We start from the raw sequence: 27,014 nt of genomic DNA on the forward strand, positions 1-27,014 counted from the left end.
TTATTTTAAAACCAAGGAAAGAGTTGTCAAGGGTTATTCATTAATGATAGTCTATCAAGCAAATCATTTCTGATAATTTCTATATTCTTTGAGAAACTTTTTTGAAAAGTTGATGAGGGGCTTATGATTATATCAAGGTAGGCCTACGTCCTTTTTTCTGCAGAATATCAGAGGAATTGGATTCGGAGAAAGCACAGAGCACAAATGACCCCAAAATATCTACAGATCCATCGAGAAATCAGAATTTCTGACTTTATAGAATAGTCACTGCCAAAGAAATAGATGATCTTCGTGAATACCGTTTATATGCCGAGTATAGACCATTTCGCAGTTAGCACATAGGTCAAATGACCCCAAATATCCACAGATCTTTCACTCATGGAGAAGTCCCACTATGTGTCTTTTAGAATAATCAATGCCAAAGTCATGTATGTGCTTAATGACAAGCTTTTGTTTGCCCTCGTGTATCTTAAGAATGTACCGTTTGTGCACACATGAATAATGATTACATAACAAGAGCATGTATTCCTGTCGGTGGGTTTTATAATCTTATCAGAAATTACCTTTATCTGCCCATGCGCAGATAGTATTTACGAAAAGGCTTAATAACACGATAATGGAATAAGTCGTCACTTCTTCCCCAGGAAAGAAACCCCCATACATTTGAATATGTTATATTGCAGCCCCTTATTAACACCAAAGTCACAATGCCATATATCTCATATTAGTGAAATATTCACGATTGACCCCGAAGTCACGCCCAAGTAACACCTCGTTAAGCCTTAAAGCCCAAGTCCACTCCAACAATAATAAACTTTCAATAGAAGCAGAAAAATCAGATTAACCAATCAAAAAAAGTCTGAGCAAAATCGGATAACTAATAAGAAAGTTATGAATTTTTAATGACATTAAAAACTTTGAAAATCACTAGACAAATTGGCAACTCACTCATGAGTCTGTGACGTCATGTCCTCACTATCCACAAATTATTTTCTTTATATTATGATGATATAAATTTCCTTTTTTCTCCTTAAGAATCTTGTTTTTTCACACCAGCATCCAAGTTAGATCAAGAGTAATATGTTTTGTGTGGATGCACTAATATATAGTAATTTTTTCCAATTAGATCATGAAAAATGTGAATTTTGATAATTTATTTATATAAAAATCAATAATTATGAATATACAATAAACAGAAAATAGTATAAATTTTTCAAAGTTCATAAAAGATTTTGTGAAATGTCATGCACGCAATATGATACAAATCATATAACCTGGGCAAAGGCATGGGGAAATCACGTTTTGGGAGATAAAAAGGGAAATTAATGAGATTAAACTATATAGAGCAATTGATAAATAGTGAGGACATGACGTCACAAACTGATAACTATTTTGGCAATTTGTGTTGTGATTCTCATTGTTCCATAGTTTTAAAAAACTTTTTCAAAAAATCATAACTTTCTTATTAGTTATCCGATTTTGCTCAAACTTTTTTTTTTGGTTTGTCTGATTTTTCTGCTTTTATTGAAAGTAAGTTGTTTTTCGAGTGGACTTGTCCTACAAGGGAGTTTATGTGCCATTTCGATTATCAACAATAATGATTTCAATGGTTTTTGTTTTATAACGATTTCTCAGGTGGTTACAGGATAATTATGTGCATTGATATTGTTAGTTACATCTTTGGAGGACTCGACGTTGTCATTTTTATAATCATCTGCAGCTTTTCGGGAATTCCCAGAGTCTTTATCTTCTGACGTCATCGCTAGGCAACGCTCTGAGATCTGCGTCCCCGCCAGAAACTTCGCAATGGTATCTGTGATGAACGCGGGGGCGTGGCTTGTTAGGGCGCCGAGCACAATGGAAGTTTTGTCGCACGAGTAATGTTCATCAGGGTTCTTTGCCAACAGCGCATGCTCGATGGCTTTGCACGGAGCTGATTGGTCGGGAGTAAAGTCAGTCCCATCCTCCCGATCCACTGTTGCCATGGCAGCGTCGAAGTACTGATCCCCATAGTCACGTGATACCAACGGGCTCAGCTCGTGCGTCATGTGATGAAGAGCTTTCTTTAACCTCCCATCTTTGTTGAAAGCTGTACAGAGTCATTAAGTAAAAATAGAAATGTCATTACAATATCGTTATCATAAAGATTGGGCTTCAAGAACGATGTCTTGCTTTCACTTTGAATATTATTTCAAAAAGATCAAAAGGACATTTCTCTTTTCACCGCACAAAACAAGGACTTTCAATCATCGTGCCGAGTTCAAAGTTTGTGATATTATTATCTATTTATCTCATATCCATCGATCACTTCAGAAAAATGGGAACATTGCTTGAACAAAAATGAAACAAGATTATTCAGCAATAATACTAAAAGTTGACTGTTTGCCATTAAAACGACAACAACTACTACAAAACAAATAACTGTCAGTGCAATCGTAAAGACTCTGCTGTAAATGGTTTTAATAGTCTCTCTATATGGAAGTTAAATTACGGGTATGTAGAAACACAAATTCAACGTACAACCGAAACAAACTAAACAGGGTGTTTAAAGGGAGTGTATCATGACGAGACTTTGTGTCTTTCCCGTCGCCCTACTCGGGGCCAATCGAGTATAATACGACTTCGGACGACGTGGCCGCAGCATTCACGTGCGTAAAACATACGCGAAACCGAAGCGTGAGGAGAATTTCGGTCTGTTTCGCGAACGCTAGCGCGCTGACCCAGTTAATCAAGTCCATTCGTTTACCTGCAGTTGTCCAAAAGAAGACGTAGATGGGGTTAACCAGTATTTCCCATGATACACTCCCTTTAAAGTGCGTGGACTTACCAGCTCTGTACTCGGACGGCTCTATGACTGATACGTGGACGCCCCATTTCTTCATCTCCAAGCGCAGCACATCACTGTACATCAGCAGCGCTGCTTTGGAGGCGCAGAAGGCAGAGAAACCCGGTGCAGGAAGCCGGTCTGAAAGCGGGAGTCAAAGAAAAAAAAGCACAACGTTCGATTTAAAGATAACGGTGAGTTCTGGTCATCCGATTGCATTGTGAAGGAAAAGGTGTGGAATGGATCAGAAAAAGTTGATCATGTAGCATGTAAGTATTGGTGTGTACTGCAAAGTTCTGGAGTCCTCAAAATTATAATAGATTTAGCCCAGTCTTGGTAAAGTAACAAGCACTGTACACAGAAAGATGTACATGGGACTACACAATGGTGTCGGGGCTACTAACCTTGATTTCCTAATCTGTATATGCTCATTATTCAGCCAGTATACATCCTTTACCAAAATTGTTTGGTAAATGACATTTATTTGTAATCTTGAACATTCAGTGTAAGTTTCGTTTGATTCTGTGAGAATTTATTTTCTTTTTTTTTACCAGAACTCACCTTTATCTTTAATTTATCTATAACTCAATATGTATACATTCAAACCTGCTTTAGTGATCGCCTGTCTACAAAGACCACCTGTCTACAAAGATTTTGTTGTTTCCCTTGAAAATGGTTTCTCATTGAAACATGTACTAAAGGAACCTGTCTACAGAGACCACTTTTTGTGCGGTCGCTATATAGTCAGGTTTGACTGTATATAGTTTTATTCATCAATACGGTCTGTAGATTCTACAATTTCTTTGACTTTGTGCACATTATTTCTAACATTATTTGTTTTTAAAAATTCATGTGGTATCAGATGGACCTTGGTTTATGTCACTGATGCCCTCTACACAACAACATCACACCACACACACACGCACACATACACACAAACATCCTCATCCACCTTATATATGGAACTCCAGGGAGGATAATGCCTATTTTATTAACATGATATAAATATATATATGCCAAGAAGTATTGGTAAACATTGATCCTATTTTGTATAAAATAATATTGTACTGCTACCTACACCTTACTCACTTGATATACCCGTAATATTGATGATTCGACCCCGTGACCTCCTGAGTAGCGGAAGAAGCGCTCTGGTGACCCTTATTTGACCTTCGACATTGACCGACCATAACTTCCGGTAGAAATCCAGTGGCATGATTTCTGATTCTGCGTAATAGCAGCAGGTCACACCGTTCACCAAACCCCATAAATCTGTCCAAAGTAAATATAACAAGAAGTCAAGTTAGACAATGACGGAAGTTTACGAAAGGTACAATGCCTAGAGGTTGACTGCAGGGGATATCAACCTCAAATACACTCTAATCAACTTAGTACAATATTAATTTCAATTGTGCACTATGAACTTTTTCATTTGATTCACACTTATCGCAACTTCGTGTCATAAGATATAAACAAGTTTGAAAGGTTTGCAATATTCTATTGATTAGTGGACCCGTGCGACATATGAATTTATCCATATATTTCATCCGAGAGTACAAAATCTATTGATGTGACTGTGACTGGTGGTAGTGTAAGCAAAAGGCACCATATACATAATCAAGAGAATATTCTCATTTATTTTTGATGAAATACGAGTGTATAAGTCGGCGGATACCGGCGCTATAGAAGATCTAGTTTATTATAGGAAATCTTTCTGAATTCTCATTTCTTTCCAAATATGTTATTGCTTGAAAGCTACATTAAGATATCAACGTAGCCAAGACCACAAATTTATTGTGTGTGTCACCAATATTATTACTGATCGTTACACTGGATCCAGCAATTACTAAACACAAAATCAACATTTTAATTTGTCGCATTTCCCTCACATATTGTCAAATCTGTGTGTTGTAAATGACTCTAAAAATGCAAGATGTTAATGAATCAGTACTGCTTTTAATTCCTTTAAATTGTCTCAAATGTGTGTGTTTGAAATGACTCGAAAGGGAAGTATGTTGATGTATCAATAAAATTCCTGATATAATTTTAATCCAAGGGAATTATCAGCCATCTAAAATGAAGGTCACTGTACATGATATGATTTCTTAACACGGATTACTTTCTAACGTACCATTTCCGTTGAGGCTTTCCCTCAATTCTTCGACAGTACTCGTCACTCTGTTATCGTCGCTAGGGTCCAGATATAGGGTCACCAGTCTGTCCGAGCATAGCTTTGCTAGCTCCTTCTCTGCTTTAGCGTCTTCTGTCAGGAAAGCTGCGTAGACCGTGAAGCCGAGAGAATCAAGATGAGCTGCCGTAGAGTGCGCTAATCCAGATTCACATCCTGCAATTAGAAAAATGCTAATTAATTGTTAATCGATTGATCATCAATAACAACAATAATGATCATAATACTAATACTAATAACACGAGAATACACCCGACGCTGGTATGTACTTATATTGAAGAATATTACTACTACTACTACTACTACTACTACTAGGCCTACTACTTCTACTACTACTACTACTACTACTTATACGACTAATACTATTAATAATAATGTTAAGATGAAGATAATGATGATGAAGAAATAGAATACAGAAGAAGATGATGGTGAAGATAAAGATGAAGAAGAAGAAGAAGAAGAAGAAAGAATGATGGTGATGAAGAAGAAGAAAAAAGAACAAGAAAAAGAAGAAGAAGAGAAAACATCAATATTGATGTTGTTTACCGGACTGCATGGAAACCGATTCTGTGTTTCCAAGTTATATCGGCAGCTCGTGAAGGGGGTATATAATTAATTGCAATGTTTGTATATTTCAATCGGTGATAGACATGCATGGCTATTGAACCTTTAGGGTGGTATTTTGAAAATCTTGCCAGTCTTTATTCAGACTTGAATCGCTCACCACTCTCGTATTAATACTAGGCTGTTGGCACAGACTCTAATTTATCACTTCACCAAAATCCATTAAAGGGCAAGCCCACTCCAAAAAATAACTTACTTTGAATAGAAGCAGAACAATCAGACAAACCAATCAAAAAAGTATGAGCAAAATCAGATAACTAATAAGAAAGTTACGATTTTTTTGAAAAAGTATGTAAAACTATGGAACAATGGAAATCACTACACAAATTGCTTATTTGCTTATTAGTTTGGTGACGTCGTGTCCTCACTATTTATTAATTGCTTAATATAGTTTAATCCCATTAATTTCCCTTTTTTATCACCAGAAACTTGATTTCCCCATGCCTATATGGCCAGAATATATGATTTGTATCATATTGCGTGCGTGACATTTCACAAATCTTTTATGAACTTTGAAGAATTGATACTACTTTCTTTCTGAATATTGTATATTCATAGTTATTGATTTCTCTATAGCTGTGTCGAATGTCTGAAGGAAAATGGTGGTGCATGCAAACTACCTGTTTATCGTGTACCCTATTTTTTTTTTCTCATCTTAACCCAATTCGCCTTCTACACCCCCACCTTAACATCTTGGAGATCATCCCCTCCAACTCAAGAGACATCGATCTCACGTCTGTAAGAATTAAGGACGCCGCTATTGTTCAGATGCCAATTAATGACGTCACGCCGGGATATAAATAGCCAAATCCAAGAGAGTGTGGGGAAAGTTAGGACCCCGATGACGTCACGTATGACGTGAATCTTCTTCTGGAGGGGTGGGTGTGTACTCTACGAGATGACAGTTTGTGCAAACAGGGGATGCGGACTACAGACTGACGTCACAAAACACGTCGGCGCAAAGCAAAATAGCTCTAAAACAAAAGCAAATTCAATCCCCAAACAGTAGCTATAACATCCATCTGTAGGTCGTCTGCTATTTTGTTATTATCATCAGTGAAAATAGAAACTGATTTAAGAGTGCTGTTCATCTAAAAATAAAAGTATATGCCCCTATTTAAAGGTCAACGCATTCAGAACGATTGTCGGGGGGGGGGGGGGGTGAGAAAAAAGAAGAGAACGCAGATGCTCCTGAAATGTATTTTTTGCTCAGTTCTCAAACTGGGGAAAGTTCAAACATATTTTGTCGGCCTAGTTGAAGGAGGTATTATCGATACATTTTTAAAGCATAATTGTGTTTATAGTTCATAGTGATCTATAAATTCCTAAGGATCACTTTAATAATCACACAGGTCAGTTCACTTTCAATGGAGAAAGATGAATTTGATGTAAACATGCACACACGCACACACACACACACATATATATTTTTGTATATCACAATTCACTCAATTTGACATCTCTCTCTCTCTCTCTCTCTCTATTTTTAAAGTTTTTTCTCTTTATGCGATTCTATTTCCGTTCCTTGTTTGTTTTCTCATAAAAAAAGTGTGTGTCTCCCTCTCTCTCTTTTCGTTTCTTTTCCGTGTTGCATTTTCCTCCACCTTCTAGACAATGTATTTTATATACAGCTCTGTCTCTGTCTCTGTTTGTCTGTCTCTCTCTCTCTCTCTCTCTCCTCTCTCACTCGATGTCTCTTTTTCTCGCTCTCTCCATCGATCTAGGTGTATTATATTATTCCTCGTAATGCTACTGCAAAGTGTTTGTGAACTGCTTGGATTCTGTAATAAGCGCTGATTATATTCCTCCTCTCCTTCCTCCTCCTTCTTCTCCTTCTTCTTCTTCTTCTTCTTCTTCTTCTTCTTCTTCTTCTCCTTCTCCTTCTCCTTCTCCTTCTCCTTCTCCTTCTCCTCTTTCTCTTTCTCTTCCTCCTCTTCCTCCTCCTCCTCCTCCTCCTTCTCCTTCTCCACCTCCTGTTCCTTCTCCTCCTCCTTCTTCTTCATCATCTTATATGTGCTATGCTCTTGGAATTAATCTAATTAGTAGCTTGTATGGGTCGCTCTGTCAAAGTAAATTTTTTTTTTTTTTTTTTCTTTTGTATTTTTCTTGATGTATCAAACTGGATTCAATTCCTCAATCTATCTATATATACAGAGCGTCCCAGAAAAAATGAAATCGAAAATTATAGATATTTTATCATAACTTAATCACAATTATAATTAATAAATTACACATATTTGTAAAGCTTAGATCCTCCTCTTTCATTTGAAGCAACACTAATGATGCATATTTCACGCATGAGTGATTAAAAACAATTTGAAGAAAGAAAAACAAAAAGTCATTTGGCGGGCGGTATATGAATTTCAAAGAGAAAATCACATTTCTAGAAAGTTCATGTTCTGCCCTTTCATATGACACCTTAATCAGGAAAGTGAGCCAGGAATAACTAAGTTCTATGTATATTCTTTTTTGTGACACCGTGTATTTGGTGATAAACATTAATGGTACGCACGGGGAGCTTAGTCTGAAGGTACAGACTTTTACTTGACTCTTTAACACAATTCCTCAAGCCTTGAGCAGAGCCTACCTCTGTCAGTCTATGGCTGTGACAGGGGCTGATAAGGTACAGAGCCTATACAGTATGCCGTCAGCCTAGTCTCAAAGTGCAGACACTGTTTGGCACCATGATTGACACGGGTATGTACCCTCATACTACGGAGAGCTGCCTACTTTCCCATCGAGAGAGCCCACTTGAACCTTCTGAATGGGCGGCTTACATTACATCATTGAAAACCATTTATACGTTATTGGAAATCAGATATCCCAGATGAAGTTGGGCACTAGTCATGGAATTACATTGCGAAAGAAACTCTATAGAAGGAACTGTGCACAGGGGGCTTACATAAGAAATAAATGTATACCGTGTAGTATTGGCATGATCAAAGTTAAAGGATAACACGACTCAATCCTGATAAATATCACGTCCAATCAACAATTATTACACAAAAATTGGTATATGGGACTATACCCCGATGAATTTTTGACCAAACTGCCCAGTTATTTATAATTGCACTGTTTGTTTGTTGTTTTTGTCGTTGTCTGTTTTTGTTGTTGGTGTTGATTTTTTTTTTCCTTGTTTTTTGGCCGAGGTGCCCCACCCGCCCCTGAATGGTCTACCACTTATTGGTTATTCTGTATTCAACGCCTGTTTCAGCCTTCCCCCCCCCCTCCCAGGTATATTTTTCTCTAGCTCATCCTTCCGCCATGTATGCAAGTATTATAAATGCAAGACCTACATTCTCGCCTCAATTACAGAGGGTAACATGTGTTACGAATGTATTCGCTCAAGGCGATTCCTGTCTACATGTAAAGGTTAGCATTTTTATTCTGGTGCATACAGATGTATAATTAATGCAATAGTTGTGTGTATATGTCTGTGCTTGTATTTTTTTTTTTTTTTTATTGTGTGTGACAGTGTGCAATGCTTGTTTTGTGCATGTGGTGTGTGTGTGTGTGTGTGTGATGTTATTAGTTTTTTTATTCACTGCTTCATTAAATGTTATCGCGTAAAGCATTCATTCAAATATTTCATTATTAAACCCATTAATCTATTCATGAATCCATTCATTCATCTATTCTTTTTTAATCTATTTATCTATTTATCTATTCATTTATTTACTTATCTCATGTATTATTTTGCATCCCAATTATCTAAGAATGATTGTGTTGACCAGGGAAAAAAAATGAACAGGCCGAAATTCATATTCAACATTCAATGGTAATATACTCATTTTCATTTAGACTTAATTATTTTTGTACGGAGGACTTCGCCTGCAAACTGAATATGCCACAAGTAGGAATACTGCTTATAGAGTATTAACATGTATGATGTAACCCCACATACCTCCCCTCCCCCCTGTTGATAAGCATCCGTTTGTTGTGAGTATGTTTCTCTAATTGCATTTTTGTAATTGGGAAATGGTGATTAAGAGACTTAGCTGTAGCATGTGCGTGTCAACATCAGATCAATTAATTGACATGTGACAGCACAAGAATTACTAGGGCAAATTAATCGTCTTATTCCCCCCCCCCCCCCCCGCCCCTCACCGTCTCTCCAATCTCTTTCTCTGCCTTTGCCTTTGTGTGTCCCTCTCTACCTTTGTTTTGGAGTAAAATCATCTCTCAATCCCGCTCTCGGTATCGCTCCCCCCCCCCCCCTCCCTTCCCCTTCTCTATCTCGCTCTCCCCTTCTCTTTCTTGCTCTCTCCCTCTATAAAATTATATATATCCATTATATATCACTCTGTCTCTCTATCTATCTATCTGTCTATCTATCTCCCCCCCTTCTCTCTCTCTCTCTCTATCTATGTCTCAGTCTATTTACCTCTCTGCCTATTCATCTATATCTTTGATATATTTCTCCGTTTTGTACAGTTACTCCATCTCTCTCTCTCTCTCTCTCTCTCTCTCTCTCTCTCTCTCTCTCTTACACACCCCATTCCCAGCATTGCCCATCTATGTGAAACTAAAGAGTGTGTATGTCTTACATGGATAGTATTACATGCAGTGCCATTCTGGTATAAATCGAAAGAAATGTCATCGTATAGGTATGTTTTACCTCCATAAAAGTCTCAAAGAAACTGTAATAAAAACGAACGAAATGCTTCTCTACTCAATCGTATCTGTAGTCTACCGAGTCATTTTTCAATTAGTAGTCATAACATATTAAAAAATGAATACATAAAAGATCGATTAAAAAATCTTATATTTCATCGATGTGAAAAAAAAAATAGTCCTTCTCTCTCAGCAGCCCGGCGTGTAGCAAGGAGTATACATGTATTATATACAAACATAAATAGTGAAAGTTGAACCAGATAAAATACAAGATTTAGATCGGGCAAAGGCGAGATGGGCATGCATGGAGCTCGAATAAATAAAGAAGACTAATGAATTGGACCTCGTAAACGACAGAAGGTTCGAAGAGGAGATTTTTAAAAGATAGAGGGATTACGGTCAGAAAAAACAATCAAGGGGTGATAGGGAGTTGGTGATGGAGTATACACTAAATATAGAGAAGAAAAGTATGGAGAGAGAGAGAGTTAAAGAGAGAGAAAAGGAGAGAGAGAGAGAGAGAGAGAGAGAGGGGGGGGGAGAGGGCGATGGTGAGAACTGGGGTGGGGATGGGAAGTGAATAAATTACGATCAACCACGGACGCTTCTAAATATCCTGTGTCGCATTGAACGCAAACAGGAATAAAATCATTTACTCGTCAACATAATTATAAAAAGTTAAAATGTTTGCCCATTATCGGCTTTGATGGACTAATGGAACAAAGATTGGACTGCCATACTCGACATTTGTCACACGTGCATTCATATAACCTCCTTCTTCCTTACAGTAGAGGCATAAAGTATGAGATCACATAGTCTTGATTGCTCACAAATCCCTTAGTGCATCGGACACATGCAAGTCGAAGTTTTGAATCACCTGGGGGGTGTTTCACAAAGATCCTAAGTTGAACATATCTCTAAGATGGACTTAACAATTATGGAAAGCCATTAACATCCTTGAAAATATTTTGTTAAAGTTATTTTAAAAGGTATAAAATGTTGATTCAAATTATTCATATTTTCCATTATCATGAAATATTTCATGTTCTTGATGTGGAATTTATACAAAATCTAAAATAGTTGAATTTTCTCTTTTGAATATATTTCATTTTAAGGCTACAAATGGCTCTCCATAATTTTAAAGTTCAACTTAGAGTTCAGTCCGACTTAAGATCTTTGTGAAACACCCCCTGGTGTCTTAATGGCACTTACGGAGTACCTGATCTTTTCACAAAAATAATGATCCACTTCTAGGCTTCTAGCCCTGTATCGCGAGGAGAGGGAGGAAATGGGCCTAGACAGAATTCACAAGAATGTGCAGCCTCATTTCAGTATTCCCTTTAATTCGGCTGATTTAGGACCGTCTTGCATGGCCTCTCTTCACCACTATACATTTGACATTACAAATGATAACATACGAATATCGAAATTGAATCAATTACTGGAAATATTCGAGGAATAAAGAAATCTAGAGAATTTCCGAAACAAGATATTGGCTTATACACATGGTTATATTTCCGTTTGGTCTACATGTACAACCAGTTCGTCTCCTACCCAATCGGTCTATTCCCATTATCGTCTACGCCCATCCCGTCTTCTATCCACATGGTCTAATAATCATTTCGACTAATAATATCACTTGGACTAATTTCCATTTTGGTCTTATCTTCAATGAGTCTACTACCCATTTGGTATTTTGCTCATTTAGTCTTATTTTTAGTCGGTCTAATTCCCAGTTCGTCTAATGCCCATCTTGTCGACTATCTATATGGTCTCATAATCACTTGATCAATATAATGATAATCAAAGGTTATTAGACGAACTGGATGTAGACCAAACAGCAATTGACCTCTACATTGGGGTGGGTGGATGAATCACATGCAATATAGAAGAAGAAAAAAATGAGCAAAAGAAAATTCATCGGGTGCCTTCCCATTTTGTCGGAGAGCTAAAAAGGAGCATGAAAAGCAATAAGGGGCGCGCTTCCTTCAGTGCACTGAAAACTAATTGCGATATTGGGTTAATGGACCAGCTGGTCCCCCCCCCCCCCCCCCCCCTCGAGTCTACTGCTGATTCTATCATGTTGCTTCATTGAATTATGTCCATGGTGGAGAGAGAGGAAGAAAAAACAGAGAGAAACAGATAGAAACACGGGGGAGATGGGGTATAGGAGAGGAGAGTGAGAGAAGGGGAGAGAAGGGGTATAGAAAGGAGAGAGAAGAGTGAGGGAAGAGAGGGGAAAGTGGGAGGAAAGTGAGAGAGGGAGGGAGAAAGAGAGACAGGGACAGGGAGGAGACAGAGAAAAGAGATAGAGAAGAGAGAGGGGAAGAGAGAAAGAGGGATAGAGAATATAGATAGAACATGAGATAGATGAGAGGCAGAAGCAGATACAGAAAGAGACAGACAGACAGACAGACAGAGAGAGAATCCAGACTGGAAGAGTTCAGGGGGAGAAGGGCAGAACGCAACAAGCCTAAAATGGCAGACTACCAATATAAATACACAGAGGGACATCACAAGGGATAGATGACTTCCACGCCGTATGGCTCGCGTAACCAGATACGCGCCGGTGTTTGTCTTCTAGACGTGGCGCTCGCATGAAAATGTCAAACGATCAGCCTTTCAATATTTACATCTCCCTTCTAATCACTGGAGACCAACGAGAGAAAAGAAACGAGGTTGCTTGGATGTGACGGCGACTCTTCCCTTTCAAAGGTCAAGACTATGCGCACATGCTATGAGCATCAGGTCGAACGACAAATGCAGTAATTATTCCACATAGCACCATGGTCTTAGGGCTATGTATTAACGATAAGACGTGGGGTATTTAAAGGGATCATTTAACAATGTTAAATCTGAGATGCACGGTCCTACGTGTTATCAGTGTCTGTGATATGGTGTTATTGAAGCCCTTAACAAATTGCGATTCAAAATTATCAAGAAGTGCCTCCAAAAGCAAAAACCTTTGAGTGACCGGTTTTACCATACTCGTTTAGTCCAACAGACTGTAGTGTTATGAAAACTGTTTGGCAAACGCAAAATTTAATTTCGATTTTCAATCATAAAAAATCTTGATAATCAGACAGGTGATCGGCTTGTAAAAGTCATGGGGTTCCTGACTGACCTAAAGGTTTAGAATTATCGTGGCAGCATGAGCTAAATCAAGGATTTTTTTATAGGATCTAAGACAAAGTTACCGGATCCCTTTAAGCAAAAGGAGTATATCTATTTATTTCTTCTTATTCAATCAATTCTCTCGCATCTTCAATATGGGTACGGGGTACGTGTTTTTACAATATCATTTTCGAAATGTTAAAATAAAATAATGATAGGCCTATAATCATTTGTGAACAATAGTCAGAATTGTCAGATAACACACATAACACATAAATTCTCAGGCAATTCAGGTAAGATACAGTGTGTTTGTAATGGTGTGAGTGAGATGGTCTGTACTAGAACTACCATGTATACAATGAATATGGAGATGAGCTGGGATCGTCTGCATTTGCTCGTGGCGCAAAACAATCTAGATGTCCCCCTCTCACCAAGCCTTTAAAGATAAACTTTAGTACTGGTAATGCGATTGCATTGTGAAAGAAAAGGTGTGGAAGGATCAGAAACAGTTGATCATGTAGCATATAAGTATTGGTGTGCACTGCAAGGTTCTGGAGTCATCAAAATCATAATAAATTTGACCGAGTCTTGGTAAAGTAACAAGCACTCACATAGAAAGCTATATATGGGACAACACACATGGTGTCGGGGCTAGTACTACCTTGATTTCCTTGTCTTTCTGTGCTCATTACTCAGCCAGTATACATTTTCTTCCAAAATTGTTTGGCTCATGTCATTTATTTGTAATCTTGAACATTCAGTGTAAGTTTCGTTTGATTCTGTGAGAATTATTATTTTTTTTTTACCAGTACTGGAGTTTATCTTTAAGCAAGGCCACATGTCTGATAGACGCCGAGCGACTAAAAAGAGACTAATCGCGAAAACCCGAGTGAACGCCAGAACGTACCGCCACTCGACCGCGCGTTCACCATGGGTCTCTAGATTCATCTCAGCCGCTGATTTGGGTGGAAAATAGCCAGAGTCACGAGGCCTTGTCAAAAGGCTACCTCTCACCTGGAATTGATTGACGTGACCTCTATCACCATGGCAACATGGTACTTTAGGAGGACACTATGGAAAGACAGAAGGAGACGATAGAGGAGAGGAGGGGAGAAAAATTAGGAGGAGGAGGAGGGGACAGAGAAAATAGGAGGAGAAAAGAGAGGAGGGGAAAAGTGAGAAGAAGGACGGGAAGAAGGAGAAAACGGGAAGAAGAGAAAGGAGGCTGTAAATTGAGATGTACACGGAAAAAAAGGAGGAGAGAGAGAGAAAAAAAGAGGTAGCAGAACTTCCAAAGTGAAAGAGGCCATTGTTTGTTATATATTGTTTTATTCATAACTGTCATCGAAAAATCAGCTTTTAAAATCAACCCTAGAGTAAACGCAAAGCATCTTCTGTTCTATTAAAGTGTATTTTATCTTTTTCTCTGTCCCACCCTCTCCTCTCTCTCTCTCTCTCTCTCTCTCTCTCTCTATCTCTCTCATGGAATCTATGCAATTGTCATATGAAAGACCTCAGCCTCCATCACTAGTTTCAAAAGTGCAAATATGTGTCACTGCAACTAGGGTAGAACACAGCAAGGTACATGTATCTGCCAAGAGTGTAGAGACTATAGTCCGTGCCTATACTTTACGATATGCGCACTGATCTTTTAAAATAGTGACCCAAAGCTTTACCCAAGTAAAATTGTCTTCTCTTTTCTTTTCTTTTCTTTTTTGGTCAAAAATAAGGAAAGGATCCATGTAATTTAGCCCTGTATACATATAATGCTACAAGGTCAATAGTTTTAATAATTCATTTAATTTGTAAATGAATTCCAAGGCCTCAAAACAAGGTGGAATTGCACTTCGTTAATGACTATTTTGTTATCTAGCTATCGAGATGTCCTCAGATTCTTGTTCATTTTCATTTCAGTAAAACGGAAATATCAATAACAAAAATTGAGCTTGGCCCAAAATGGGGAAGTAGAAGGGGACGACACACTAGGAATTGATTTCAGTTTTAAAAAAATATATATATAATAAAGATATCGACTTCTACGAGAGGACTGGCTGTTTTTATACGCTCAAGGGGAAGTTGCATCCGCTGCTATCACCCCGAGGAGCGCCTGGGCAGCGGATGTAACTTTCCCGCGAGCCAGTATAGAAACAGCCAGTCCTCGAATATTGAATATTTACAGCTCATTTTATGTACATGTATGTTATTACCAAAGAGGAAAAAGACCAGTCAGTCACGCAATAGTGTTTGACAGTGAAGTCTAGCAAGTAAATGGGTTTCCTTGCATAATTTGAATATTAGGACATTGCTAACGTTTAAGTTTCACCGATAGGACATACATGTACATGACATATTCATAATTCCTGCAAAGTTCTACAGAATTTAATGTTGGCTGCAAAAGGAACATAGTATCAGGGATCGTTTAACAATGTTAAATCTGAGATACACGGCCCAACTTGTTAGCAGTGTATGTGATATGGTGTAATTTTGAAGTCCTAAAAAATTGCGCTTCAAAATGGTCAAGAAGTGCCTCAAAAAAGTAAAAAAAATTAAGTGACCGGTTTTACCATACTCGTTTTCTCCAATAGACTGCAGTGTTATGAAAACCGTTAGGCAAACGGTTTTCAAAATTTGTAATTCCAATCATAAATATCTTGATAATCAGACAGGCGATCGGCTTGTAAAAGTCATGGGGTTCCTAACTGACCTAAAGGTTTATAATTATCATTGCAGCATGAGCTAAATCCAGAATTTTGTTTCAAAATCTGAGACAAAGTTACCGGATCCGGTATATAATATTAACAAAAACATATATGAGCATGTATTATGCGAATAGTTCATAGCACTTGGACTTATTCCGGCAATCCTGACCACCCATTGATGTACCGCATTGTTCGGCAGCTGTACCCATGTTTACACAATTATGATTCATATGTTGCCAATTTGAAGATTGAAGAACGACTCACTCCAAAGGCTACACTCATGAATGACAATGTTTGCGCTTAAAGGGGAGATCCGTCTATTTTTTTCGAAAAGGCAGGTGTTATAATTTTCCGTTATTGTATTGTGATATCAAGTCTTTTAACGCTTCCGAAGAAATTTAGAAATTATTACCCCAGCTCTATATACATCGGCATCTTTTCTCAGTAAACAGTGCATGTCAAATAATAATCTTTAGGTACCCGACTTACAATATCTCTGCCTATTGTATACAGTTTTATTAAGCCCCCTCCCCTTGAAACAATTTAATGAGATTTCATAGACTTTAGTTGATGAATGTTCGTAAGATACTTTTACACTGCAAGTCGAGGATAATTTCGAAAAATAGAAATTATAATCACATTATAAAATTCAAATTTACTCAAAAATGCCGGAAGCCATGTTTACGGGGTTTTTGGGGTGTTTTTTGTGGGAGGTTGGGGCACAGATCGGCTGTCACCCCCTCCCCCCCCCCCCCCCCCCCCCCCCTTCCTCTTAAATTAGCTACTGTGACTGTACCAGCACGTATGTAATTAGCACAGCACATGATATAGAATGCGATACGTCATATTGTGTTGCAGTCGCGATGACACCCACTGCAATGCTGGAATACCGAACATTCATATGATCTACACAGGCCTATGTGGTGGTACATTCTATTTTGGTTCTACAAAATAATGCTTCAGCATTGAGCAACAATACTAACCCGAGGCAAAGAGACCGGATTACTACAATATTAAAATGAGTATAAACAATTAACGTACCTTTTAAAGCCCCACTGTCGTACTAGTAACTACTTGCTCCCTCTATATAGAAAACTTCCTAAATCGGTGCCTGTTGGTCCCCCATGATCCTCTTTTTCTTATGTTAGTTGAGAGCTGAGTTAATGAGATAGCCACCTGCCAGTGACCTCGCTGTGTGGTCTAATTCCTTCTGGCCCAGTAGTATTGACGGTCTTTAAACAAAGCCTGCTATTAACAATCTGAAAAGCGTACCCGACATAGCAACAAGTAATGTATGCGGACTAGAATAACTCGTCAGTATGTACTATGTCCCCAGGAAAGAAACATAAACTTGAATATGTTTACCGGTCAATTTCCTACACTACCCGAATTCTTAACTTAAAGCCTTGACAAAACACTACTCCTAAACCTAACCCTATACGTTCTCCAACCACTTGGTTATTGATTGGTTCCCTAATGCTAAAGATTTCCTAAATCCCAACCCTTCCACTACTTTTCTGCTCGAGGGAGCTCTTATAGGATTTGGTTTTGAATAAGTGAGATATTCTCAAAGCGATATATTGAAATGTGTCATTGTTTATTTACCAGAGCTCTTCGGGAGCTTCCCAGAGCTAAATAGGTCACCGCTCCCGTATATTTTGTTCACTACCACTAACCCTTTCCTATACCAAAATATGAGTTTAATAAATATGCGTTTAATAAAAAAAAAATATGGAAATGCAAGCATTGCTTTGAACACACAGAAATTTGTTATGCCCGACTCATTTTTCCTGATTGAGGTGTCATATGAAAGGGCAAAAGACAAACTTTCTAGAAATGTGATTTTCTCTTTGAAATTCAGATATCGTTCGCCAAATGACTTTTTGGTACCCTTTCTTCAAATTGTTCTTAATCAGTCATGCGTGAAATATGCATCATAATATGATGAGTTGCATCACAATCATGAAAGAAGAGGATATAAGCTTTACAAATATGTGTCATTTATTAATTATAATTGTAATTAACTTGTGATAAAACATCAATAGTTTTCGGTTTCGTTTTTTCTTCTGTAATAGTATATGTATATTTGTAAAGCGCTTAGAGACATTTGTGTTAAGCGCTATATAAAAGCTAAATATTATTATTATTATTATCTATAGTCTGCAGCCACAGACCCCATTTGACACTTAACAGAATTTCAAAAAGCTTCGAGCCTAGTCTATAACTATGCCAGTCTCTGGTTGTGTCATATTTACAATACATGCTCTATGGATACAGCGCAGTATCCATAGTCTCTAGATTCAGACCCTCTGCTTAGGGTTTATGCTTACAAAATACGAGCTACATGCTTGTCCCATGCATACCCTTTTGAGTATGGTGAACCCAGTTCTGCCCAGGGGCTATATCATGCTTGGTTGTTTGGCTCATAAATAATCACTTCCTCGAACTGCAATCTAAGATAAATATAAGATAGGGATAACTAATGTACTACACGATAAGGAAGTGTTCGATCAAATAATTTATTACACAAACAGTTTGCACACACCGCATACATTAGGTCTTCGTCATGATGCATACTGCATAGACTTAAATGTACAAATATACATGCAGATGAACTGTATCGTATCTTTTTGTGTAAACGTGAAAATGAAACTTTTGTTTGTTTGTTTATGATTTATATTACAATATCATCTGATATAAAACAGCATATCACATCACATTGTACAGAACGACTACGATACTATACATTCAATAGAGGCCTCAAAGGAGATAGTTACATACATGTAATATGTTATTAAAAACACTACGTTCTTTTACCACGGATGACAGGTCCGTGCTTATGATATTTGAGGATATGTCGTAACATTACCTAGTCCATGCAGTAAGACTGACTAGGGGGTGCATAAACGGCACATGTTCACATTCTCTTTACAACCTGTTTAGTATACTACCGTAAAGTGTACCCCTTTTCGAACCAGATGCCCTTGACAAGGTACAACCAGAGAGAGAAAAAAGTGGACAGTATTTATAGTTTCAAATAAATATTTTGTTACAAATGCATCTTTTTTAATTCTTTCTTTCTTTCTTTCTTTATTCATTTATTTGTTTATTTATTCATTCATTCATTCATTTCATTTGTCAGATATGTTTAGATATTTTTGCGGAATATTATCGAGCGCCCCCCCCCCCTCCCCCACCTTTACAAAATCATTTATTCACCTCTGTGCTACATCACCGTTGTACGAAATTAAGTTTCGATGATACATTTCCTGCTACAATTTTTTGGAACTCATTAGGCCCTTATTTATTGTCTCAATTTTGGGAACGTATTATGCTTTAATAACATAATATAGTCTGATACTGTAGGGGACCAAAGATTAAAAACAATTTCCAAAAAGCCTTTTATCAAAATATAATATGATGAAAAATGTGACGGAAATATCAAACCAGATTATTCCTAACGCTAACAGGCCATTTAATTAATCTCTTTTTTCCGAATCACCTTATCATATGCCACCATCACTAATAATAATAGTCCAGTTTTATATTGCGTTTGAATACATCGATGATGTATCTCATCGTTTTACAGATACATGTATATTATATACACCCCGGTAATCGGCTTCAGGCATGTCCGCTCAAAATGAATGCGTACATTCTCCACTCGCTGGGGAGCATTTTCATCGGGCGCCATTTTACGATCATAACGTTGAGCGAACTACAATGACTGTCGCATCCTCCCGGGTACCAATACACCTGGGTAGAGAGTGGTTTAATGTCTTGTCAAAGTGTGTTTGCTGGGATTCGAACCCTTCAATCCTTTTATCATATAAAATTCTGAGAAGATATAACTTCAACTACCAAGAATAAATCCTAATGTCAGTGACATTTCATGAAAGGAAGTTTTTAAATAACTATTCCAACTTCATGGGAACAGTGTATGTAGAGTTGTAGACCCATCACAATGTTCACCTCACCATATTAGTATACCACCATCAAACCATTTTTCATTTATCTCTTGAACACTGGCCCATATGGTTCCATATTTGATAATGCTTCCCTCCCATCTCTATTATTCTCGCTAAACATACATCTTCAAAATATTGCAGGCGAGGGGCCCCTAACCGACGCAGAAAATCAGATTAAACTCATCGTTTTAAAAAATCAGCTTCATAAATCACTGGCAAATTGATCTCGTAATTAAATGCCCCGCGCTCGAGTAGAAAAGCTGGGTATAAGCCCTTCCAACGAGCCCGAGGATAAATAATGGTGATATCATGGACTATACTGAGCCGATAATTTCATTACAGACAGTGTTTGTTGCAGTGTTTCGAGGAGGATAGCAAATAGGGTGCCTGTTAAAGGGTTATCACGTTTAAGGTTTAGCTTAAGACGGTGGTCTCCTGCATTTTTCAATTTTGAAATGATTTGTCAACTATATGTTTTTTGAAAAGTATGATTACTTAATATATTTATATTATAGGATCGTATATCTACTTTTACTTTTTTTCATAACATAATGTACCTTGTATGTATATCACTTTCTACTACATGTTGAAAAATTTCCGAAACAATTAATTTTTTTAATCAATTGTTTACATGTATAGGCCTATTACTAGTAATGTTTTGAGTCACTTTTGAATAAGGGTAATTAGGCTATACTTTTTAATTGTAGGTTATATGACAATCTTAAGAATCTTTGTCTATTACGAAAAATATGCGAGGCGCTGGGAAAGGTTTGCCCCATAGGCCATCGTCAGTTCGTGATTGGAAATCAATGAAAGAAAATCACTCAATGAATTAGTGATCTCCCATTGTGTCCAAACGAAACATTGCTTCATATCTGTTACACAGAAATATCTCACCGAACGCCTTATAATTTGTAGTAGTTAGTGGCCATGTGATTTGTATCATAATTCGCGGACACTCAAGTTTATTGAATTACCAATTAATGTCTTTGTGAGTGCAAAGGTCTCTGAAGCAGCGAACCCGTAGTCCCATCATAAAATACTCTAGCCTGCATAATATGTATTGAGGTTGCGTGTTTTTTTTTTAAATGCAGAAATATAATCAAATGACCCAAAAACTTAAAAAGTCAAATTGTATAAATGTATATATTACATTTAAATCACTCTTTTTTAATATTGGAATTTATTTTGTTTTGAAGTATCTGTGTCCGTTAAGAAAATAAGCGAAAGCTGATTATGTATGATGAAACTTCCATAAGGCGGTATGCTATAGGTCACAATGCACTTACTACACATGACCTGTCTGTCGTAAAAGTGAAGTCCACTCTTGGTGACTGATAACACGTTATTGGGTAAACACGAGAATGGTGTCAGATCCCCCATGAAACCCACTACTATGTCTTTAAATCACTTCTACCCTGTCATTATTATTCAAGGAATGGAATAGCAATGTTTCTTCTGTATACAAAGACATGGAGGGTTAGCAGAAGCATCAGTGTTGTCAGTGTGCAACCATGCTAGTGTATAATTATACCCAAAAAGAGTTCAATTATTCTTCTTTTCTATTTTTCCACGAACCCGTTTCTTGTTTTACCATTATTCTGATTGAGGCCGCGTGTCTCTGTTCGATTCAACTCCAGTCCACACTTCACTTCACAGGCTAAAAATCGTTTACCAAAATTCATACCATTACACTGGCATCTAATTTCTGGATAATGTACTGGTACTGTGGTACACAGTACACAGGTACTATTATTATTATTTAACAACCCGCAGAAATTCATAGTAATAAAGTAGAATTAGCAACGTGTACGGAAAACTGCTATCATGTTTCATACCATCACACAGAAGAATAGAATAGCGGCTTGTATTACGCTGTGATTTGTTAGGTCCCCTATAACCCCCCCCCCCCCCCCTCTCCTTGTTTTGCGGTCATTATTTGATACTCATATGGGTTAAAGGTACTATGTCCCATTTGCAGGCCAAAAAATGAAAAGGTTAAATTCCAACGGCATTTGAAAGACAATACTAATTTAAAACTTCCCTCAAAAGGTGGGGCTTGAAAAGTGGGAAAATAACGACTATTAGTTGTCAAATCGACTTAGGAGCTATAGAACCAATAAGTAATAGTCTTTGATTTTCAGACCATTGTACCGAATGGTCATACGTTTTATGCTTCGCAAAGATTCAACCAGTTTAATTTTGGCCATCACAAGAAGTAGGTTATTGATGTAGACAAATGCTCATTCACAGCTCATTTTATGTATGTTATTACCAAAGAAGAAAAAAGCCAGTCAGTCAACGTTTAAATTTCACAGATAGGACATACATGACATATTCATAATTCCTGCCAAGTTCTACATAATTTGAGATTGGCTGCAAAAGGGACATAGTACCTTTAATATCGATTGCTTTTGGGTAGACCAACATGTTAAATCTTAAACTCATGAGTCATAATAGGCATAATGCTTAGGAATGCCTAAAAATAAGTAACGCAGATTATAATGCTGAAAGGTGGAAATTATTATAGCGTGCTTTGTTCTTCCCTCTTCAGCATAAGTGTTTTGTATTTAACTCTGGGTAGCATGGTTCTGTGAAGTCCTCATCGGCTTGACTATATATCTATTTTGTAAATTATGCACAAAAATATCTAGAAAGCTTTAATCTTCTCGAACCTATGGAACTTAATTAGCACTACTATTATGCAAAGGTGTATATAAACTAAAAACCATAACTTTGGAGCATAAACTTTGTCTTGCAGCACAAATAACTAATAACATCCGAGAGATGCGTCTGAACCCGTGTCAGAGATAGACCAGATCAAATCCAATGATTCCAAAATTTACATTAAACTAGAAAGGAAACTATGATTAAAAAATTGCCCTAAGACGTTCAATTACAAAAAATAAGTGAACTATTTTGAACAAAATTGTTTTGCACATCACAGTTGCAGCTCTGCATGGTGATCACGTGATTTTTCTTTGGCCTCAAATAAAAGGGGGTTTCCCTTTCTCAGTAGGAGACACTACTGTCACTTTACGTCACAATCGCTAACCAAAATCGTTGAACAGTACCTTGTTTGTCATGCATCACCCATAGTCTGCAAGCGCAGACCCTTGTAAGTCGTAGAAAGTGAAACAGTGTCTGAATTAAGAGACTATAATGCAGACTGCGGGGTCTAGTGCTGCACTCTACATGCACTGTACTATATCTACTCATAACACAGTCCGTGAAAAGGTAGACCTAGGCTCAGCTCAATGCCTTATGAATCGTGTATAATGTCAAATTAGAGTATGTGCCTACAGGTAGAATACATATCCCCTGCCTTTCACCCCCCCCCCCTCTTTCTCTCTCTCTCTCTCTCTCTCTCTGTCTCTCTCTTTCTCTCATAATACATCAGAGCGATGAACTCAGACTAAGCCAGGGGGTCTCACCTAAGCTAAAAGGAATAAATCAATATGCTATGCACAAATGACTGAACATCTAAATCTGTACAATGGGGGCCTACATGCATGGAGGTCCTTCAATGTATGCGTAGTAGGCATATCCATTTTTTTTTTTATATGGGGAAATCTATAACCAAATGTTGAAATTTCGGCTCGAACCTGGTAATTAATTAAAGATCTCAAGCTCGATTGAAATTCGTCAAATTTAAAATGCCTCCCAAGATGCCCACCATTCGAAGTTAACCTAACATCGGTTTGCATGGTCTGATATAATAGATGACATGCAGATTGCAGAGATATTATTACAATGAAATAATTACAAAAAGCAGAAAACTGGTAATGGTAAAATATAGGAGTCAAAATGTGGGTTAGAAATCCTGCATACTCTCCTTGAAAAAAAATTTCGATATAGGAACGCGTCAAGGAGAACTAATAGTCAAGTATTTCACTGTTGTAGTCCATTGCTATGCAGAAATATTGACAATTATCTTTCCATTGACAACATATAATGTTTCAGTGAGCGTCATAAACATTTCGAAAGAGGAGATGGCTCATATAAAACTGATCTGTGAAAATTGACATATGATATCATAATGGATTTTGTTTTCGTCATGAACACGTCTCAGGGAGAGTGGAAGGGACAGAAAAAAGATGAAGAGCTGACAGATCAATTTTGACAAACAAAATAAATCACCAATCATTATTTACTACAATGTCTTTGAGTAACAATATTATAATTATTATATCATTCTAATAAAAAATTATAAAAAAGGAAGAGGTCTGTAGGAAAAATATATCAAATTTAAATATTATGCATAATGCCATATACCTCTCTTCAATAGTGTCAAGATAATATTCAGCTTATATAGTTTTTTTTATATATCCTATAATTATGTCTGTAGGATCAGATTGATCAGATGATCATGATCTACTAGAGATAATTATTACAGATACTAGCAACAGATTGTATAAAATAATGAAGCAAGGATATATAATATACGAGTCTGGTAGTGGTACTAAATGTACCAGACTCGAATAGCATTCATGCTATTTTATGGTTCCTTTTATTGGTTAATTTATTTTGTTATTTATTTATCAAAACATCTTTTAACAGGATAACATTGATCAGCTTGCAGGCTGTTTTATATAATGGTCCTGCATATTAAAGGATGAAAAATACAAATTCAAGAGCTGACAATAAGAGTAGTTACAAACAAAAGAGCAGTTTTATACAAATGGTAAAAAAAATGGTAATGTTATTACATAGGCCCTATAAATATATGTAGCTATTGTTATGTGTTTATTTTTGGATAATACATTTCAGGTTCATGCTGAATCATACATGAATTTAGATTTCACTAATACTAGAGTACCGATACTGCTTATGCCCTTTGCATACATGCAATACATATTTTTCTGGGATACTCTTTTTTGTACTGTCACTGTATATGCATTGTCCAATATTTCTTACCTGTCACAAACACGGCTTTCCCTCTCGGATTCAGGCATTTCTGGGGTAAATTCCTGAACAGATAATAACAAGCGACTGCAAAGACCGTCACTCCGCAAAATCCTCCCAGAAATAACTGGCAAAATGGCTGAGCGATCGTAGGCAAAAGCACCAGGAAAGTATAAGGGAACGCTAGACGTAACTCCTCCCGGAGGTAGCGGCGTAGCACGGCCCCGTTGAAGCATAGCGTTATTGCGGAGTAGCAGAGCAGTTTCAGTGGAATCATTGTAGGTATACGTGGAGTTGCAATACGGAAACAAGCGTGTAGACCTTTATTTGCTCATAGCCAACAAAGGGGTGCCTCCGAAATGGGATATATTCCACCAGTGAACTATATATTCCGAGGTTATATTCCAGTTCGCTTCACAAAAAGAATGTACTGGTATAAGTACTCAGCCAGGAGGGTTCCTAAGTATGCACCCTCAACCCACACGAAAACATTGATCACTGGTCAATGTACAAAGTCGTGAACGATAAATCTTTCGCTCTCCTGGTGCGGGTTTTCGCACTGTACTCGAACACGACAACGGAAAGCGAATATGGAATAATAATCATATATCCTCTGCTTGAAATATTACCGTTGTGCGTCGTGTACCATGAAAACCCCGTGTTTCATTATGCGTTGTAGAAAACCGCTTGGGGGCAATCTAACCATACTGTTCCACTGTTCCAAATTTTCTTAATCAATCTTCGGTTTTATGATTTCTCGCGGCGCGCGGGATCGAGCGTCGCCCACCGTTTTCGTACGGGATGAAACGACTGTGAACGTCGCATGTATAGTATACTCGACGAGGAGAAGACAGTTTACACAAGTCTATTCACAGCGTGCAAGGTTATGGCCATGTTAATGAATAGACCAGTCCAGTGTCGGCGAGACGTATGAAAGGAGAATAGATATATTAGTCTAATAACGCATACCCGTTTCAAATTGTAATTTGATTGCATTTGTTTTTGACTCGGACACAAATAATTATGTAAGTTGATATCCCGCTAATACCGATACACTGGTGTAGGAATATCCATTATACGTAAAACGTGAATAAAATTCTTCCTTGAACAAAATTTTGGACGCATATGTGATATTATTTTCATCTCTTTTCCCTATTAAATTACAGGTCTCGTGTGGGAATTTCTAGAATTTGGAAATTAATCATACAGTCATCTACATGATGTTAGTGAAAAATATTTAAAAATTTTTAAAAAATGAGGATGCTCAACTTTGACAACATTTCGACGGCGTCTCTGGAAATTGTAAAGGTGTCAGGAAGTTCAGCTACCTCTTTCATCTTTCCTCACCCCTGTATTTATAAACATGTATATGTTACTCTCTCTCTCTCTCTCTCTCTCTCCCTCTCTCTCTCTCTCCCTCTCTCTCTCTCTCTCTCTCTCTTTCTCTCTCTCTATCCCTCTCTTTCTTTCCTCTCTCTCTCTCTCCCTCTCTCTCTCTCTCTCTCTTTCTCTCTCTCTATCCCTCTCTCTCTTTCTTTTCTCTCTCTCTCTCTCTCTCTCTCCCCTCTCTCTTTCTCTTTATATCTCTCAAATTGATCTCTCCGATCACATGTGCATCATAATTATCTCTAACTTCTCAGATCGGAAGGGTATACTAACGGCGGCTGCTTTCTGCCTCTCATATTCACATAAGTAGATCATTCATAGTACTATTTTACCGTAGACAGAGTGTGAGTAATGTTACATCACATGTTAATTTCCTAAGTAAACCTATGTACCAAAATATACTTCCTAGTTGCTTTTAGAATTAATATTCCAGACGTCTATTAAGATTGTATGGCGATTTTTTTTTTTTTTTTTTTTTTTTTTTTTTTTTTTTTTTCCAAATCAATGTACGGGGTTGCCCGATACATGAAAATGTCCTGTCCTTTGGAATATGCTAGCCTTGAAGAAAAAAAATCTTAAATACATAGATTTTATTGATTCACTATCATTAGGATGATGAAATTAGAAGCAGGCTAGTAAAAGTAAGTTGAAGAAGTAGTAGTAATTATTATCATCATTAACATCGTCCGTATTAC

At 37.4% G+C, this 27,014-nt stretch overlaps 1 protein-coding gene across 1 annotated transcript; it reads right to left on the reverse strand.

Annotated features, from left to right (window-relative positions):
• Nucleotides 1-1,617: 1,617 nt before the first annotated feature.
• Nucleotides 1,618-25,735, reverse strand: LOC755047 (D-beta-hydroxybutyrate dehydrogenase, mitochondrial). The gene is made up of 5 exons (XM_001188132.4): nt 24,946-25,735; nt 4,956-5,168; nt 3,914-4,096; nt 2,828-2,965; nt 1,618-2,089 (listed from the first exon to the last, which is right to left on the reverse strand). The coding sequence occupies exons 1-5, from the start codon at nt 25,208-25,210 to the stop codon at nt 1,632-1,634; spliced, it is 1,257 nt and encodes a 418-aa protein (XP_001188132.3). The 5' UTR covers nt 25,211-25,735; the 3' UTR covers nt 1,618-1,631.
• Nucleotides 25,736-27,014: the final 1,279 nt, after the last annotated feature.

This window comes from Strongylocentrotus purpuratus, unplaced genomic scaffold (genome assembly GCF_000002235.5).
Source record: "Strongylocentrotus purpuratus isolate Spur 01 unplaced genomic scaffold, Spur_5.0 spur5_scaffold_18, whole genome shotgun sequence".
Classification (NCBI taxonomy): Eukaryota; Metazoa; Echinodermata; class Echinoidea; order Camarodonta; family Strongylocentrotidae; genus Strongylocentrotus; species Strongylocentrotus purpuratus.